We start from the raw sequence: 15,917 nt of genomic DNA, 5'->3' as shown, positions 1-15,917 counted from the left end.
AAAATTCCATATACTGAAATTCAGTATAACCCTTTCAGAAGTTTGTAAGTCTCAATCATATCACTCCTCTTTCTCCTGTTTGCTAGTGTCTGCAGCCTACAAATTCTCAGTCTGTGTTCATAATCAATATTCCAAAACCCTGATATCATTTTTGACAACACTTCTTTTCACTCTCTCCACTGTACCAGAATTACCCATAGACCAGATCTATGCGCATTCGTCCAAATGAGGTCTTGTCAAGGCCTTGTAAAGAAGCAAAATGCCTTCCTTATCTTTACATGTCAAGGTTTGTTTCAGCATTCAAATTATTTTGAGTTGTATTTACAATTTTTGCTATATGACCCTTGAACTTCAACTTCCTGTCTACTAAAACTCCAAGATCCATAGCTCATCAGTTTCTTCAAGCATAATCCCATCAATATAACACAACATTGGATATCTAATCACACCAAAGACTTGACGTTTAATAACATTGAAATGACAGCCATTTTCACATGCCCACAATTCCAGCCTATTCAAATCATTCTTCAAGTACTGCATATCAGGAGCACACCTGATCATCCTCTCTCTCTCTCTCTCTCTTTGCATCATCAGCAAATAGCTGTATGTCGCATGTTAAATCCTTCCCAACGTCATTAATGCACAGATTGAATAACACTGGTTACCTTGAATCTTGCAGATTTGCACCCCATATACAACTTTTTGATATCTGTCATTCAGCCATCCTCTTATCCATGCCAATAGTGTATAATGTAATCCCATATTCTCCAGTTTATGCAACAGTCTTCCATGCTGTATTCTGTTAAATGCCTAAGAAAAATCCACAAGTATCATAGTTTATCCATTCCCTTTGTCTAACTCAGTTGTAACATTATTATAGAATGTGAGTAAGTTGCTAAAACATGACCTTCCCATGCTGTTCATTACAAAGTAGAGATTCTCTGTCAACCCATTTCTGAATGTGAGCGCTAACCAACTTTTCCAAAATCTTCACCACCATTCCTGAGATACTGACTGGTCGATAGTCGAGTACATCAGTCTTTGCACCATCCTTGTCCACTAGAATTACCATACATTCTTTCCACTCCTATGGAATCTCTCCTTTTCTGAGATGTAAATTTTTTAGACTAGTTAAAGGAATAGCCATTTCAGCTGAACACACTTTTAGCACCCATGATGATATCTCATCAATCCCTATTGCTGAATTCTTATTCAGTTTGTGCAACAGTTCTAGTACATTCTCTTCATCGACGTGAGGTTCTTCATAAAGTGAAGAGGTAGCGGCAAGTTCAATAATGCATATACCAGGTTGATAGCTTTTAGCAAAATGGCTGTTGATTAGTTGAACAATCACTTCAGCATCAGTCACCTGCATACCATCCATATTCAGTAGTTATTCTTTCAAATTCATTCTTTCTTTTACTTGCAGCATAATGATAGAATTCTTTTAGGTTGTCTTTAACTTGCAGAGGCAGTTTCTTTTCATATTCAGACTTAGCTTTCTGAACAACACTTGTGACTCTTCTGGCCTGCTGCTTATAATTATCATAACTGACATCATCTTTATGCACATGATATTTCTTCCACATCATCCTTTTCTTACAAATCTCTTGCTTAATTAGATTACACATCCATTTCATTCCTACTCTGTTTATTCTTTGAACTCCAGGGAACACATTCTGATATCACATCATTTAACTTTTTTTTTTAACACTTCCCATTTAATAACTGATACCATGGTACTGAACACAGAATACTCCTAGGAGGTCATAATTTCCTGCTTTGTAGTTTAGTATGTAACATTTTCTGAATGGAATATTCATAAACTTACTCGCTTCGTAAATACTGCATGATTACTGTCATTAGTCAGAAGTAGAATGATTACATTTTCAACTGAAACCTTTTCTGACACTATAATCAGATCCAACACTCTTCTACCATGAGTTGCTTCTGTCACATGCTGCTTAACCCCCAACAGGCCATGACGTCTCTAGACGTCCAACTAAATCTGGATACGATTCTGTAACACCCATTGAATAACATGGATAAGAACAATTTGGTCTCACTATTTCATCCATCACTATACCTTGGCTGGTAAGGGGGGGGGTAAGGAAGTTGTCTCACAACAGCTCAATAATTCAGTTTCATTCTTCTCATGCGATTCAGAGCTACCTAATTAAAGTCTTCCCTTATGATTACTATTTTTGCTACCATTGTATTTATTTAATGATGCATTTCTTTGTCACTGATCACTGATCCACCAGGTCTGTAACAACACCCCACTATGTATTTAATCTTGTTAAACTTCACCTTACACCAGATAGCTTCAAATTCACTGCCACATGAAAAACTGTTACTAATATTGCAGTCATAGGTCTCAACTCTAACTGGATTCAAGTTATCTGATATCATTAGCAGCACACTCCCTCCTCTTCTGTGTTGTGTATCCTTCCTAAAAATGTTATGCCTTTTTTCACTCCATGCCAGTTAGTATGTCTGCTTCTGACAGCCAGGTCTCAGTGATGCCTACAATATTAGGTCACAAGATATTGACCAAGCCAACAAACTCTTCTCCTTTGTTTCTGATACTCCTAACATTTGTGTACAGACATAATAAATTACCTGCATGACACAGTTTGACAACTGTGTCATGCAGGTAATTTGTTTGTTCTTATCTTGTTCCTTACTTATGCAGACATCGTTACACGTGCTTGATAGGTCCAAACTGGATGAATATAGAATCATTCTCCCTTCATAATCATTTCCATAATAATAACCATTCCTATCATTAACATAGTTATGCAACACTGTCGCTCTTACACACAGATTTTCAGGATTCCTCCCATCAGAATTTAGTTTCCCTGACTCTTTGTGTTAAGTCTTATATCAATTAATAATTTTTCAAGACTCCTGGTGCCAAACACATTCAAGTGTAGGTTGTCCTTATACAAATCCAATCTTTGCTCAGACTTGCTCCACACATCAAAAAACTCGCATTCATTCCTTCTACACAGCCTGTGCATTGAATCATTTGCCATCATCACCCTTCTTTGTAATTAATTTTAATTAATTTCCATCATATCTAGGTAATATACTAATGATTTTTTACTTTCTCACTCTTTGCTCTCGCTTTTTCCAACAACCTTTTCACATCTTCTTTCATACTGAATTTATCACTAGTTAAATCATTGCCACCTACCAGAATTATGACCTCTTTTGTTTTCTGTTTTTCAATTGCTTGCATTATATTTCTTTTTTTTTTTTTTTTTCCAGGAAAACTTGACATTATAACCTACTCATCAATGGCATGTTTTATGATAGTCACCATATCAAATAACATCCTTCTTTATCAGATATCATCCTTTATAATCAACTTTACTTACCAGATTTTTGTTATTGTGTACTAACTTATCTGATTCCATGATTTGTTTTCCATTTTGCTGCTGAACATTTTTATTCTTCTTATGTTGCTCTAAATGCCATGTGACTTTCTGTTTCTCCCCCATTGTCTGTCTAATAATCTTCTTATAGACTAATTTTATACAGATTGATATAAATATATGATTAGATATTTAAATCATTTATGTTTTTTTTTTATATATATATATTTTAGAAAAGAAAAAATGTTCCATGCTTTTTAACTGGTTTATCTTGTGGTCTACCTTGTAAAAAACCTCTTCCTTGTGGTGTGCACACTTGTCAGAACATTTGTCATGAAGGTCTTTGTTTGAGGGAAGGTGCCATCTGCACTCAGCCATGTCCTGTACCTAGAGTGAGTTGTAGCCATCCTTGTGGATCACCGTGTCATAGCGGACCATGTCCCAATACTCCATGTAAAACTCAGGTAAATTTAATTAGTGCTCATATCAAATTATTCAGGGATGCTATCCACTTAGTTAAGTGGATAGCATCCCTGAATACTAAAATATCATATTTTAGTATTCAGTCGAACACTTTCGTATGAAATATTTGTAATTCTCGACCAGTTAATTTTAGTAATTTTGTAAATGAATAAATCTTTCTCTCAGAAAGATTAATCATTTGCCATAATTTTTCAACCTTAATCATATTCCATAGCTTAATTGTTACAGAATAAAAGGTTTATATGAATCAACAATTCAGATATGCATGCTCGAGAGAGAGAGAGAGTTCCATTATTATTTTATTTGAAATAAAATGGTACTCTCTTGAGTGATATATGAAATGTGGTTATTATAAATCTGATCTGTTATCTCCTGTTAACATATTAGGTTCTATTGCCTATTATGATAAAGTAGTTTGGATTGTTACAAACCTACTTTGTACTATGATGAGATGGCTAATTCTCTCATATAAATAAAAATAAATAAAAAAAAAATAGTGGGTGGAGGGGGGGGGACAGAGTTTCTTGAGGAAGAATCCAGGGGGAGTTGTGGCTAACTTACCTTCATTTTAAAGTCCTTAGTTTCTCATGTCCTAGATTACATTCGATTCCAACCAAAGCTTAGAAGCACCTGGCTAGCTTAATTGTCACAGATGCAATGTAATACTTTTTATGACTCCTACCTATGAAAGGTTTCTTATTTTTTACATAGTCTGGAAACCCTTCAATATAGATTAAACATGGAGCTTTTTGCATCCTGCTGATGATCAGTCTTCTAATAAGCAGGATGGTAGTCTTAATACCAAGCAGTGATATTCATCTCCTACCTGAAGACAATCACAAACATTCATTTCCACAGTACGATTCAAATCTGCAGCCTATTCGTTGGAGAATGGGTATGCTCAGTGGTGTATTTAGGTATTTCCTGCCCCTAGGCCCGCAGAAAGTGCTGCGCCCCCATATTTAATGAACATGTTGATTTACATGCATAATCTATTTATATCGTAAATTCGTAATATAAATATAATTACAAAAATGAGAGCCCGGAAATTTCCGCTGCCCCTCAAAATTTGCTGCTCTAGGCCCGGGCCTATACCTAAATACGCCACTGGGTATGCTAACCACTTTTCCAACCAGCTGGCAAATGTACTAGTAAACAAACTTTGGAAATCAATCTGATGTATTTAAGAATTCAGTTTCAGAAATCTGGAATTGATTTGTAATGTGAAATATATTAACATAGAAACTACAATAACTATGAAATTGTGATATTACATTCATAAAGCAGAAATGAAAACAATCAGTAAGATATTACATATTGCATCCCCAGCCTTAACTAAGTGGATAGCATCCCTGATCTTCAGCCAACAAGCCATAAATTCAAATTTCCATCTTATTCTTTTATTTTGTTTTTATTCCACCCACGAGAGGTATAAGAACCTATTGTACATCAGTGCCATGGGGTGCAGGTAAGGATAGAGAAAGCAGAAGGCTTGATATTTTACTTGAAGAGCTGTAGCTATTGGGAAGGAAGGATGGAGGGAGGATAGGGAGGTGAGAGAGAGATATGGAAGTGTAAGCATGCAGAAATTATATTCAATGGCCTTTGCAAAGGACTGGAAAGCATGGCTTCCATTCAGACAGGAAGTGAGTTTTCTGCTGTTGGTCTTTGAGAAGGGCCAATTTGGATTTGCTGATGAGTTGTACATATATTGTGTGCTTCAAAGCATAGGCTAAGTATGAAGCTGGGGCTCTTGTTGCTAGCTACCTGTGGCAAGTTCAGGTTTTTTTCCAATGCTTTCATACATCTTCTGTTGAACCAGAGCTTGGAAAGTGGGCAAGAATTTTGGATAGAATGGAGAGTGAAGGCCTTCATGCCAGTGGGGATAATTTCTTCAGTGCAGTTGTCTGGGTCAGAAAATTAGAACAGAAGTAGTCAGACTATGGAAAAGAATAGTAGTTCATTCCACTTGACACCTTTGTTGTGCCAGAGATCTTGAGGTTGGAAGTGGTTGGAGAGAGGGCATTTTGTGTGAATGGAAATTTGCACAAGATTGTTAACTGAGTTGCCAAGAGAATAGGCAATCCTCTACTTTGTATATGGAAGAACTAGTTAAAACAAGATTAAGAACATTGACACATAATGACCAGCTTGATTAGTGATGTTGGAAAGGAGGGAACCAGTTGGAGTTGTGGACATTAAGGTCACCTAGGAAGATGACTTCACTACTTGGAAACTGGATTGCAGATGGTCAAGATTCATGGAGAAAACATGGAGGTAAGAGTGGTTTTCACTATTTGGGAAATGACAAATATAGTAGGTGAATATTACTGAATGGGGCAAAGAAACTTGAGCCAGAGAAGGTCAATAAGCAGAGGTTTTACCACAAAGGCAGCACACAGGTTCTGCTCTTGTGGTAAAATGCAGGGCCTGCATTTTACTCTGAAATCTGCGAAATCGTCATGTCGCCAATGTAAGTAATTCTAACGATTCTAACCAGGTGTAATGTGATATAGGATTTCTTTATGGAACTCTTTGACGAGATACAATCTTATACAGATATTTTTCAAAATGATACTTCAAAAATTGAAAATCCTCTTGATATTCTTAAATATATTGTGTCGAATAATTTATCTTTTCCTAATTTTGCAATTGTTTTAAGAATATTATTAACTATTTTCATTTCAAATGACATCATTTGGTGCGAAGCAAATAGTTGAAAGGGGATTCATATGTACTTTCAAGGTGAAGTATACTATTTGCCTGGAAGTTTATTGGCACTTGAATCAAATGGTCATAAATTTTTACAAATTTTTTTTCATTTCAAACCTACATGAAAAAGCAGCTTTCCATTGTAGACAGATCACAGGGTTGAAATTAGAAATTGTATTTGATTTATGAGGAATGTTATATCAGCATAACATATATATATATATATATATATATATATATATATATATATACACACACACACAAACTTAAGTTGTCTAGAGAATGCTAACAATGTGCAAGAACTAAGACTGGCCATACATGCAAACTGAGAACCAAGAGGATATCACACAGGCAGATTTAATGTGCCCACAGCTAATAAAGTAGTGATTGTTATTACTGGGCAAGAATTTAACTGCAAAGATATATATAATCTTACATGGTCGCAATGATAGACTGAAATTGATATGCGAGATGTATAGAGCCTATGATGCACTCTAATATCCACTTTTATTTTGCACAGGAGAGGATGGATATTGCTTTGGTTTTACCACAAATGAATCCAGGAAGTGAAAAACCTGCAAGTAGAAAAATTTTTATGCATATCGGGTCATGGTACAGATGAAAAATTTAAATCCACTACATATATAAGGTCAACTCATCAGTCAATACTGGTTGACATGTATGCTAAAATTGAGCCTGAGTGTATCGCATACATATGTTTAAACCAAAGTAAACTTTGGTGAAAAATTATACACATATCCATGATGCATTGTGTGCTGAATGAAAATGCTTCAAACATTGGCCAAATTCAATATTGCCTCCTTCTTTCGTGGGAAGTCCCCATTGTTTCCACAGCAAGATTCAAAATGCAATGGTCTATGTTAGAGCATATGGTGGTATTGACCTTTCTGTTACCTTCACGTGCAACAGTAACTAGACAGAGATTTTGACAATTTGCTACCCGGTAATAAGACTTATGACAGGCACATCACTACAAGAGTTTTTCATGGCAAGCTGATGAAATTGCTGAATCTCATCACAAAGCACAAGATTTTTGGAGCATGGAGATGCTATATGTATTCAGTAGAATGACAAAAAGGAAGATTGCCACATGCTCACATATTGATTTGGCTCGAAGATAAAATCAGGAATCATGAAATCAATTCCATTATAAGCACCAAGATACCGTCTCCTCAATGACAAAGAACTGTTCGATATAACATATGGCGCACAGTCCATGTGGACCTGTTCGTCCAAACTCGCTGTGCATGAAGTCAGAAAAGTGCGTGAAGAGATATCCAAGATCATTTATCAATGAAACTCAAACAGGTGAGGATGGATATCCATGATAATGTTGATGTGCTCCTTCAGATGGTGGCCGAATTGCTACCATACATAATAGTCAAGGAACTTTTAAAATTGATAATCACCATATAGTGCTTTATAATCTGCTTTTGTCAGGAACCTTTAATGCAAACATAAATGTTGAAATTTGCAGTTTCATGAAATCCATCAAATATGTATGCAAGTATGTCAACAAAGGCTCATGTCAAGCTACATTTCGTGTGCAAAATGAATGTAGCGAAGTTGATCTATACCAAACCGGATGATACATCAGTACCTCTGAAGCCATTTGACAGATTTTATCTTTTGATATTCACGAGTACCATCCATCCATAGTTCATCTCGAAATTGGTCAAAGAGTGAACTTCACAGAAAGTAATGCACACAGCATAGTGGAGAGTCACCAAGGGACACAACATTAACAGCCTTTTTTTTTTTAAGCTATGCATCAAGTTAATTTTGCTCAAACACTGACCTATAACAAGGTACCTACATACTATACCTGGCATCAAAGCAAATTTCAACGAACAAAACAAGGTGCCAACGTGAACAGTTATCGTGGTGTGAAAAAGAGCAATGTTCTAGGTCGTGTTTATAGTGTACATTCCAATAATGCTGAAGACTTTATTTATGAATGTTCTTGATGCATGTGAAAGGACCAAAATCATTCGGCGATCAAAGAACAGTAAATGATATAGTACATCTGACATACTGTAATGTATGTAAGGCTTTGAATTTGATAAAAGATGATTCTCACTAAATTTGTTATTAGCTAAGTTGAGAAGCCAAGGTAAAATCACTCTGGCTGTGGAATCGTCAGGTATAGCAGCTATTTGCAAGGTGGTCGTTCTGCTCATTCTACTTTCATAGTACCACTTACAAATGTGACTAATGATACACCAAAATCCATTTGTTTTCAAACAGATACAATTTCCAATAAAAGTTTGCTTTGCAATGAAATCCCAGGACAGATATGCAGGTTTAGATTTAAGAAATGAAAGTTTGGACACAGGCAGTTAAATGTAACATGTTCTTGAGTTAGCAGTCCTGAGAATTTAATGATTTTTGTCGAGGATGATGAAACTTCTAATGTTGTTTAAAATGCTCGTGATTCTACATCATAAGGAAAGCACCAGCACCAAATACTCGAGTAAATACCCTGAATTTAACCACTGATAGTGTAAGTTGACCTTAGCAAAGCAGGAGAGCTCAGCTAGTGTATAATAAATTATAGAGATAATGCAGGACAGACATTATTTTTGGAGCACAATTTTGGAGAACAGTTGGGAGGGTGCCATGAGGACCAGAAAACTTTTTAGTATTCAAGTTTAGTAGTTTTCTGATGACTTTTTGTCAAAAAACTATAAATGGCATATGTGCTTTGATTCCGGTATGGTTGGAGGTGATTTCCCTTGGTCATCTATGCAGGAGTTTGAGGAAAAGAGTGATGTCAGGAGGTCAGCTTTATCTTTGGGTGAAGTGTGACAGTGGTGCCATCAGGATGAGACAGGTTGATGTATAGGAGAGCAGAAGTTGTGTACAATGGCCTTAGCAAGCAACCAGAAGGCTTGTATTCCATTTGGACAGGAGGCAAGTTTTTTCCTGCTTGGTGGCCTTTATGAAATCAGATTTTAATCTAGTGATGACTGATTTGCTATGTTGCATGGTTTGGTATAGGCAGAGTATGAAGCTGGAGTTCTTGATGCGAGCCACATGCAGTAAGCTGCATTTTAGCAGCAACTTTCTCGTTATCCATGCAAACTTTTGATATGTAAAGTCAAATTTATGATTAAATTTCTTCTGTGAGCATATCCTTAAAAAAATAAATAAATAAAAATTTGAAAAAAGTCTATATTTTTTGCCAATAAGAAAACAAAGTAACTGGTATGATTTATAGCTGTAATTTATTAGTTAGCTGCTTTCTATAGTAATTGTAATAAAACAGCTACAATAGAAACTTATAAGTACTACAGTATTATCCCACCAGAAATGTTCAATGCTAAACAATGATTTCAAATTCCATTTAAGATCTTTGAGCTCCATGTCAGTTAAAATAATTTTAAGTGATCATAACTGTTGCAATCAATCACAAGGCATTTCAGAATAACTCAGATTTACATTTCAAGAATATAAAATATGAACTTAATGCAACATTGCTAAAAATAACACAACAGAAATAATCTCATACTTAAAGAAATTACATAAAATTAAACAAAAAGCATATGGAGCTAAGTAATATAAAAATGCTCAAGTTAATATCTAAATTCCACTATAAAGTGGTGTAAATATATTAAAGATAGATTCAAAATTAACCAGAAGGAAGTCATTCTGCAGAGAGTGAATTTGTTTCTTCTGTAGTTAGCTGTGCTAGACAATAAATACATTTAAATAGTATTTAAATGTCAAATGTTTATATTGCATTTAAATGAAAACAGAAATATTATAATAAGGTAACACCGAGTAATTTTTTTTTTCTTTCTTAGATATGCAAAAATGATTCAACTCCAAGGATGTTTCTGAATATTAATAACATTGCAGCAATAAATAAATACCAACAAAAATGTTTAAGTTATATCTTAATTACCTTTACTATAAACTACACACATGCCAGCATAATTAATTCTACCATTCAAATTGCTGAACATTTTTCTGCAAGCCTTGTAAAATTTTGCAGCCAGAATTGTGTTTGCTATTGCATATTAGTTTATCTTGAATTGTCCATTTCTTTCAAACTTTTGCATCTGAAATTGTTTACTTTCATTAGGAAGTAAATTAAAGTCAGTACGCCATCAAATAATTTAGAATTTATCTTATGGATCAAGATCAGCATTTTTAAACACAAATGCTCAAGTTAAAATCTAAATTCCACTATCAAGTGGTATAAATATATTAAATGTAGATTCAAAATTAACTAAAAAATAACACAAAATGGTATAATACTGTACATTATACCATATATCTTTAATTTAGTTTTAAGACAGCAGTATCAATATATCTACCCACTGTCCATCATTAAGTGTCATCATAATGTTGCAGCAATAAATAAATAAATTGTCTGTGTCCAATGATGCAGACTTGATTACACTAGCTGTACCAATAACTTTTCCCCTTCCTTTAAGCTGACTACTGCTGCTCAGCTGTTCAACAATTATAAAGTTTACGCGACTGCTAATGTTTTGAGGTTATTTTTTATTTGATTTTAATAGTACAGGTTTTGCATATATTTAGTTCAACTTAAGATTTCAGGGAAGCAACATTAATTTTAAGCAGTCATAACATTTCAAAATCTCATCTCATTTCATCTCATCTTCCTTTTCCCTCTTTTACCTTGCGGTGTCGAGGGTTTATTAATCATCGGACCTCAAACTGTTCATAGGATAAGGTGGTTAGCCCTACCGCGTGGTGTATCCTATGTCCGTAGTGTTGAGTTCTCAAGGCCGGTTTGCCTGCTTTGCGGGATGAAAAACCCCAGGATAAAGTGGGGGAAAAAACCCTACTGTCCACGCCCAAGACCGGCTAACTTGGCTATGGCTGAGGAAGATCCTTCAGCTCCTCACGTTACTGACGGGAATCGAATCTAGGACACTCCTTCCCCAGGCATATGGTTGCGAAGCGTACAGCAACGAGGCTAACTGCGCAGACAACATTTCAAAATTTAAACACTAATTTGGAGTATTTATTTTTAATAGTTTAATACTCTTCTTATTCCCTTCTTTCTTACTTGCTTCCATAGCATATTGTTTGAATTTGTACTGTTTTTCATGTTGTTTTTATGTTTTATATAGTTCCTGTCATTCCTTTGTAGTCTGTCATCAGTGTATGATTTCCTGCGATTTCCTATGCATTGTTATCTACTATTTTCTTTGTTTTCTGACTTCAGCTAGAGTTTCTTCCAAATTTATTAGTCTTCAGTGTTTTGGCTATAAAAATGGATATTTATTAACCTTGTATTATTTAAAATATTTTTTTAATAGCAGTGCACATTGAAAATTTGGCAGTCAGAATTCTATATGCTATTGCATATGAGTTTACTTTGATTATTCGTTCCCTCCTAATTTTTTCTTTACTCTTTTTGTTCTAGCTAACAGAATTTGAATCTTTATAACCTTCTCAGTATTAATTTAGTTAATGCTTCTCTCACTACAAAAGTCTAAAATGAAGATCAGTAATGCCCTAAAGTTAAAATCTGAATTTTTAATAAATTGAAATAATTAAATATGAATTTTTAAAGTGATAAAATAATCTAGTTTAGTCCTTAGCTATTTAGAGTTTAAAATGCTTCATTCTTTCCAGTAAATACTTGAAACATTACAATACATAGGAGGAAGTAAATTAAGAACCAGTTTTTTTTTTTTTTTTTTTTTTTTTTGGTGGGGGGGTAGTGAGTGATGAGCTGGACAGAACTGTTAAGCTTGCATGAGGAATTTAAGAAGCCATTGTCATACAATAGAATGCCAATTCCCTTTTAGCATTTATTTCTTGGGAATGGGGAAGGTAATCTTTTTCTCTGAATTTCGCTACAGCAATCCTTGCATTATAACTGTTTATCTGATCTCTTTGGAGGTGAGCCTCTACTGTATAAAATATTTATACCTCTATATTCAATCATTTTATGTCAAATAACAACTGCAGCTGCCATTTCCACATTGCAGTTTTTTAATGGCATTTCTAGAAGCCCCTAACACTAAATAGTCATGATTGCATTCCTTGTTGATGTTATCTCTCATAGTTCTGCTCTTGCTCTCTAATGTTATTTCCACATCCAAAATGTTATTGTATTAGTACCATGGTAGGCTAAGAATTTTATATATATATATATATCATCATCATCATCATCAAGTCTTTCCATGCCTACTGGCACATAAGGCTGCAATGCTGGTTTTCCATCTGTCCCCTGTCCCATGCAGCAAGAGCAGCTTCAAGGGACATTTTGCCTCCTTCATTTCAGATTCCATCATTCTTCTCCAAGTTAATTTTGGGCGACCTCTGGAGTGTCTCCTGTCTGAAGCCCAACTCAGTACTACTTGGGGAATTATGTTTATCCTCATGCGAAGAACATGTCCAGTCCATTTCCATCTTCTTAGGCGAATCTCTTTATCTATTGACTTGGAGAAGGTTTTCTTTAAAAGTTCCTCGTTAGTGATTGTATTTGGCCAGAAAGTTTTTAAAATTCTTCTTAAACATTTGTTTTGGAAAATATCTAATTTATTACTTTGTGCCTTGGTAAGTTTCCAAGTTTCAGTGCCATATAGCAGTACTGCTTGCACAATAGATTTATAGATAATAATTTTCACTTTAACTGTAATATTTGATGCTTTCCATGATTTATTTAATGACTTGAAACAATTTTGTGCTTTAGCAATTCTTTGTAAAACGTCTTCATCGGTGCCACCTTGTTTATTTATTACTGATCCAAGGTATGTAAAAGTATCAACATCTTCAATTGTTTCATTTTTTAACTTAATTTCTTTGTTTGATTTTTCATGACCTTGGTTTTCTTCTTGTTTATATGAAGACCCACACTTTCTGCACGGTGAGCAAGTCATTTAACTTAGAGGACAGGAGCACTATGTCATCAACAAAATCAAGGTCTTCCAGTGTGGATGTAAAGTTCCAACGTATTCCTCTCTTTTGATGATTGATTGAGTTTTTCATAATCCAGTCAATTAAAATGATAAATAATAGACCACATAGAACACAGCGCCGCCCAACTCCAGTTTAAATGATAAAGAAGTCTGTAAGTTTCCATCTATTCCACACAAGACTTGCTGCTATTATATATATTCTTAATAATGTTGAGAAATTTATTAGGTATTCCATATTCTTCTAATATTTTCCAAAGTTTCTCTCTATCTACTGAGTCAAATGCTTTACTAAAATCGATGAAGTTTAGGTAAAGTGGGGCTTGAAATTCTATACATTGTTCGATTATAATTCTAAGAGTGAATATTTGTTGGATGGTTTTGCAACAAGTTTAGAAACCTGCCTGTTCTTCTCTTAATAAATTTTCGATTTCCTTTTTTAGTCTATTAATTAAAATTTTTGTAAAAACTTTTGCGGGAATTGAAAACAAACTTATTCCTCTCCATTTTTCATTGGTCAGATCTCCTTTTTTAGGGATTTTTATAATTACTGCTTCTTCCCATTGCTGAGGAATTTTTTCTGTCTTTCGTATTTCATTGTATAACCTTTGTAATTTGGTAGTAGTTGTGTTAAGATCAGCTCGTCTTCGGAAATGTTCAAAGTGGGTATTACACTAGTTGTAATATTTTGCGCCTGTTGAGATCCTGTATCTACCTTTACATTCAAAGTTTCATCAAAATATTCTCTCTACCTTGCTTTGATTTTGGAGTCAATCGTCAATAACTTTCCTTGTTTGTCTCTAATGGAGAAAGGGATTGCTTTTTTGTTACCATTGATTCATTTTATAATCTGATAAAATTGTTTAATTTGTTCATTTTGTGTAGCATGTTGCACTTCTTTTGCTAATTCATCAATATATTTTCTCTTGTCGGCTCTTGCAGCTCTCTGTACATTTTTATTTAGTTCATTATAATAATTGCTATGGAGCTTATATAATCATTCTGAATTTGTATTGTTCATTAATGATTTAATCTTTTTTCTCTCTTCAATAATCTTCCAAGTTTCTGCAGTTAACCATTCTTTATTTTTCTTTTTTCTTAGTTTACCAATTACATCTTCAGCAACTTCATTGTAGGTATTCCTGAAGTTTTTCCAATATTTTTCTACTTTGTTTTCTATAGTTACATCTTGATTTTCCTCTATTTCTAATATATTGAATCTGTTCTTTATCTAAACTTTTCTCTTGTTTCTTTAATTTTTAATTTTTCAATATCAAATACAGTTCTTGAACTTCTTTTCTTTCTTAATACACTTTGAAGTTTTAATTTCAACTTCATCACTAACAAGAAGTTGTCAGAACCAACATCGGCACCACGTTTGACTCTCACATCAAACATGGATCTTATGAATTTACTATTGATAGCAACATGATCAGTTCGGTTTCTTGTACTGCCATCTGGCATGATCCAAGTCAATTTATATATTTCTTTATGCTTGAGTTATCCTCCAATAACAAAGTTGTTCATTTCACGAAAGGATACAAACATCATGCCATTTTCATTTTGGTCTCCACAAGCCTCGAAACCTAAGGCGTTTTCTTCTGCATATGATCTTTTACCCACATTTGCATTAAGATCACCAAGAATATTAAGATCACCAAACATGATATGAGTATTATCATATCATGTTTTGGAATGGAATTTATTACCTTTTGGAGTTGTTCATAAAAACATTCTTTTATTTCTTCATCTGCATCATTAGTAGGTGCATAAATCTGCACAACAGAAAGTTTGATAAATTTAGAATAGAACCTGGCTTTTATAATTCTCTCGTTCACTGGTTCCCATTCCATCAGGCTTTTGGTTACTTTTGGGTTCAATATTAGTGCAACTCCTTTTTCATGCTTCTCTGATCTGGAGTACAATATCGTCTTGTTGTCTTTAGTTATAAGTCTACCAAAACCAGTCCATCTGAGTTCACTGATGCCTAAAATGTCTAACTTGTAGTTGTCCATTTCATTTGTTACCTGCCTAGTTTTTCCTATCTGGTACAGTGTTCTGACATTCCATGATCCAATCTTTAAAATTTTCTGTGGCTTCATAAGTGACTTTCAACAACAAGAGTTCCGAAAGGCTCCCCCCCCCCTTGGTGTGTCATATATGCATTTTACACATTAGACCAGGCTAGATAACCGTCTTCTGGGGTCTCACAAGTCATGCCTGTTGCCAGGAGCATTTGTTCATCCAGATTTGCAGTTTCCATAATCAGATAATTTTTACAGGGAGGGGTGATTAGCCCTTCGCCCAACCCCCGAAGGGGGAACCTGGCTTAATCCCAGGGACTGGGTCTCCATTTATCACCTCTTACGATACACAAGAGTGCAGTTGAGGTATTCTACTACCCGTCCCAACATGG

General features: G+C 34.7%; 1 protein-coding gene across 3 annotated transcripts in view; it reads left to right on the top strand.

Moving 5' to 3' along the window:
• The window catches only part of LOC150100074 (transcriptional repressor NF-X1-like), a 222,136-nt gene that overhangs the window by 148,292 nt on the left and 57,927 nt on the right, over positions 1–15,917 (top strand). For all 3 annotated transcript variants that reach the window (XM_090403287.1, XM_090403285.1, XM_090403286.1), the window contains exon 9: positions 3,614–3,844. In XM_090403287.1, the coding sequence (XP_090259413.1) occupies positions 3,614–3,844 (231 nt within the window). The remainder of the gene's footprint in view (positions 1–3,613; positions 3,845–15,917) is intronic.

Source organism: Typopeltis vanoorti, chromosome 13 (genome assembly GCF_054136105.1).
Source record: "Typopeltis vanoorti isolate ZY-2024b chromosome 13, IOZ_Tvanoo_1.0, whole genome shotgun sequence".
Taxonomy (NCBI): Eukaryota; Metazoa; Arthropoda; class Arachnida; order Uropygi; family Thelyphonidae; genus Typopeltis; species Typopeltis vanoorti.
This window is presented reverse-complemented; position numbering and strand designations above follow the sequence as displayed.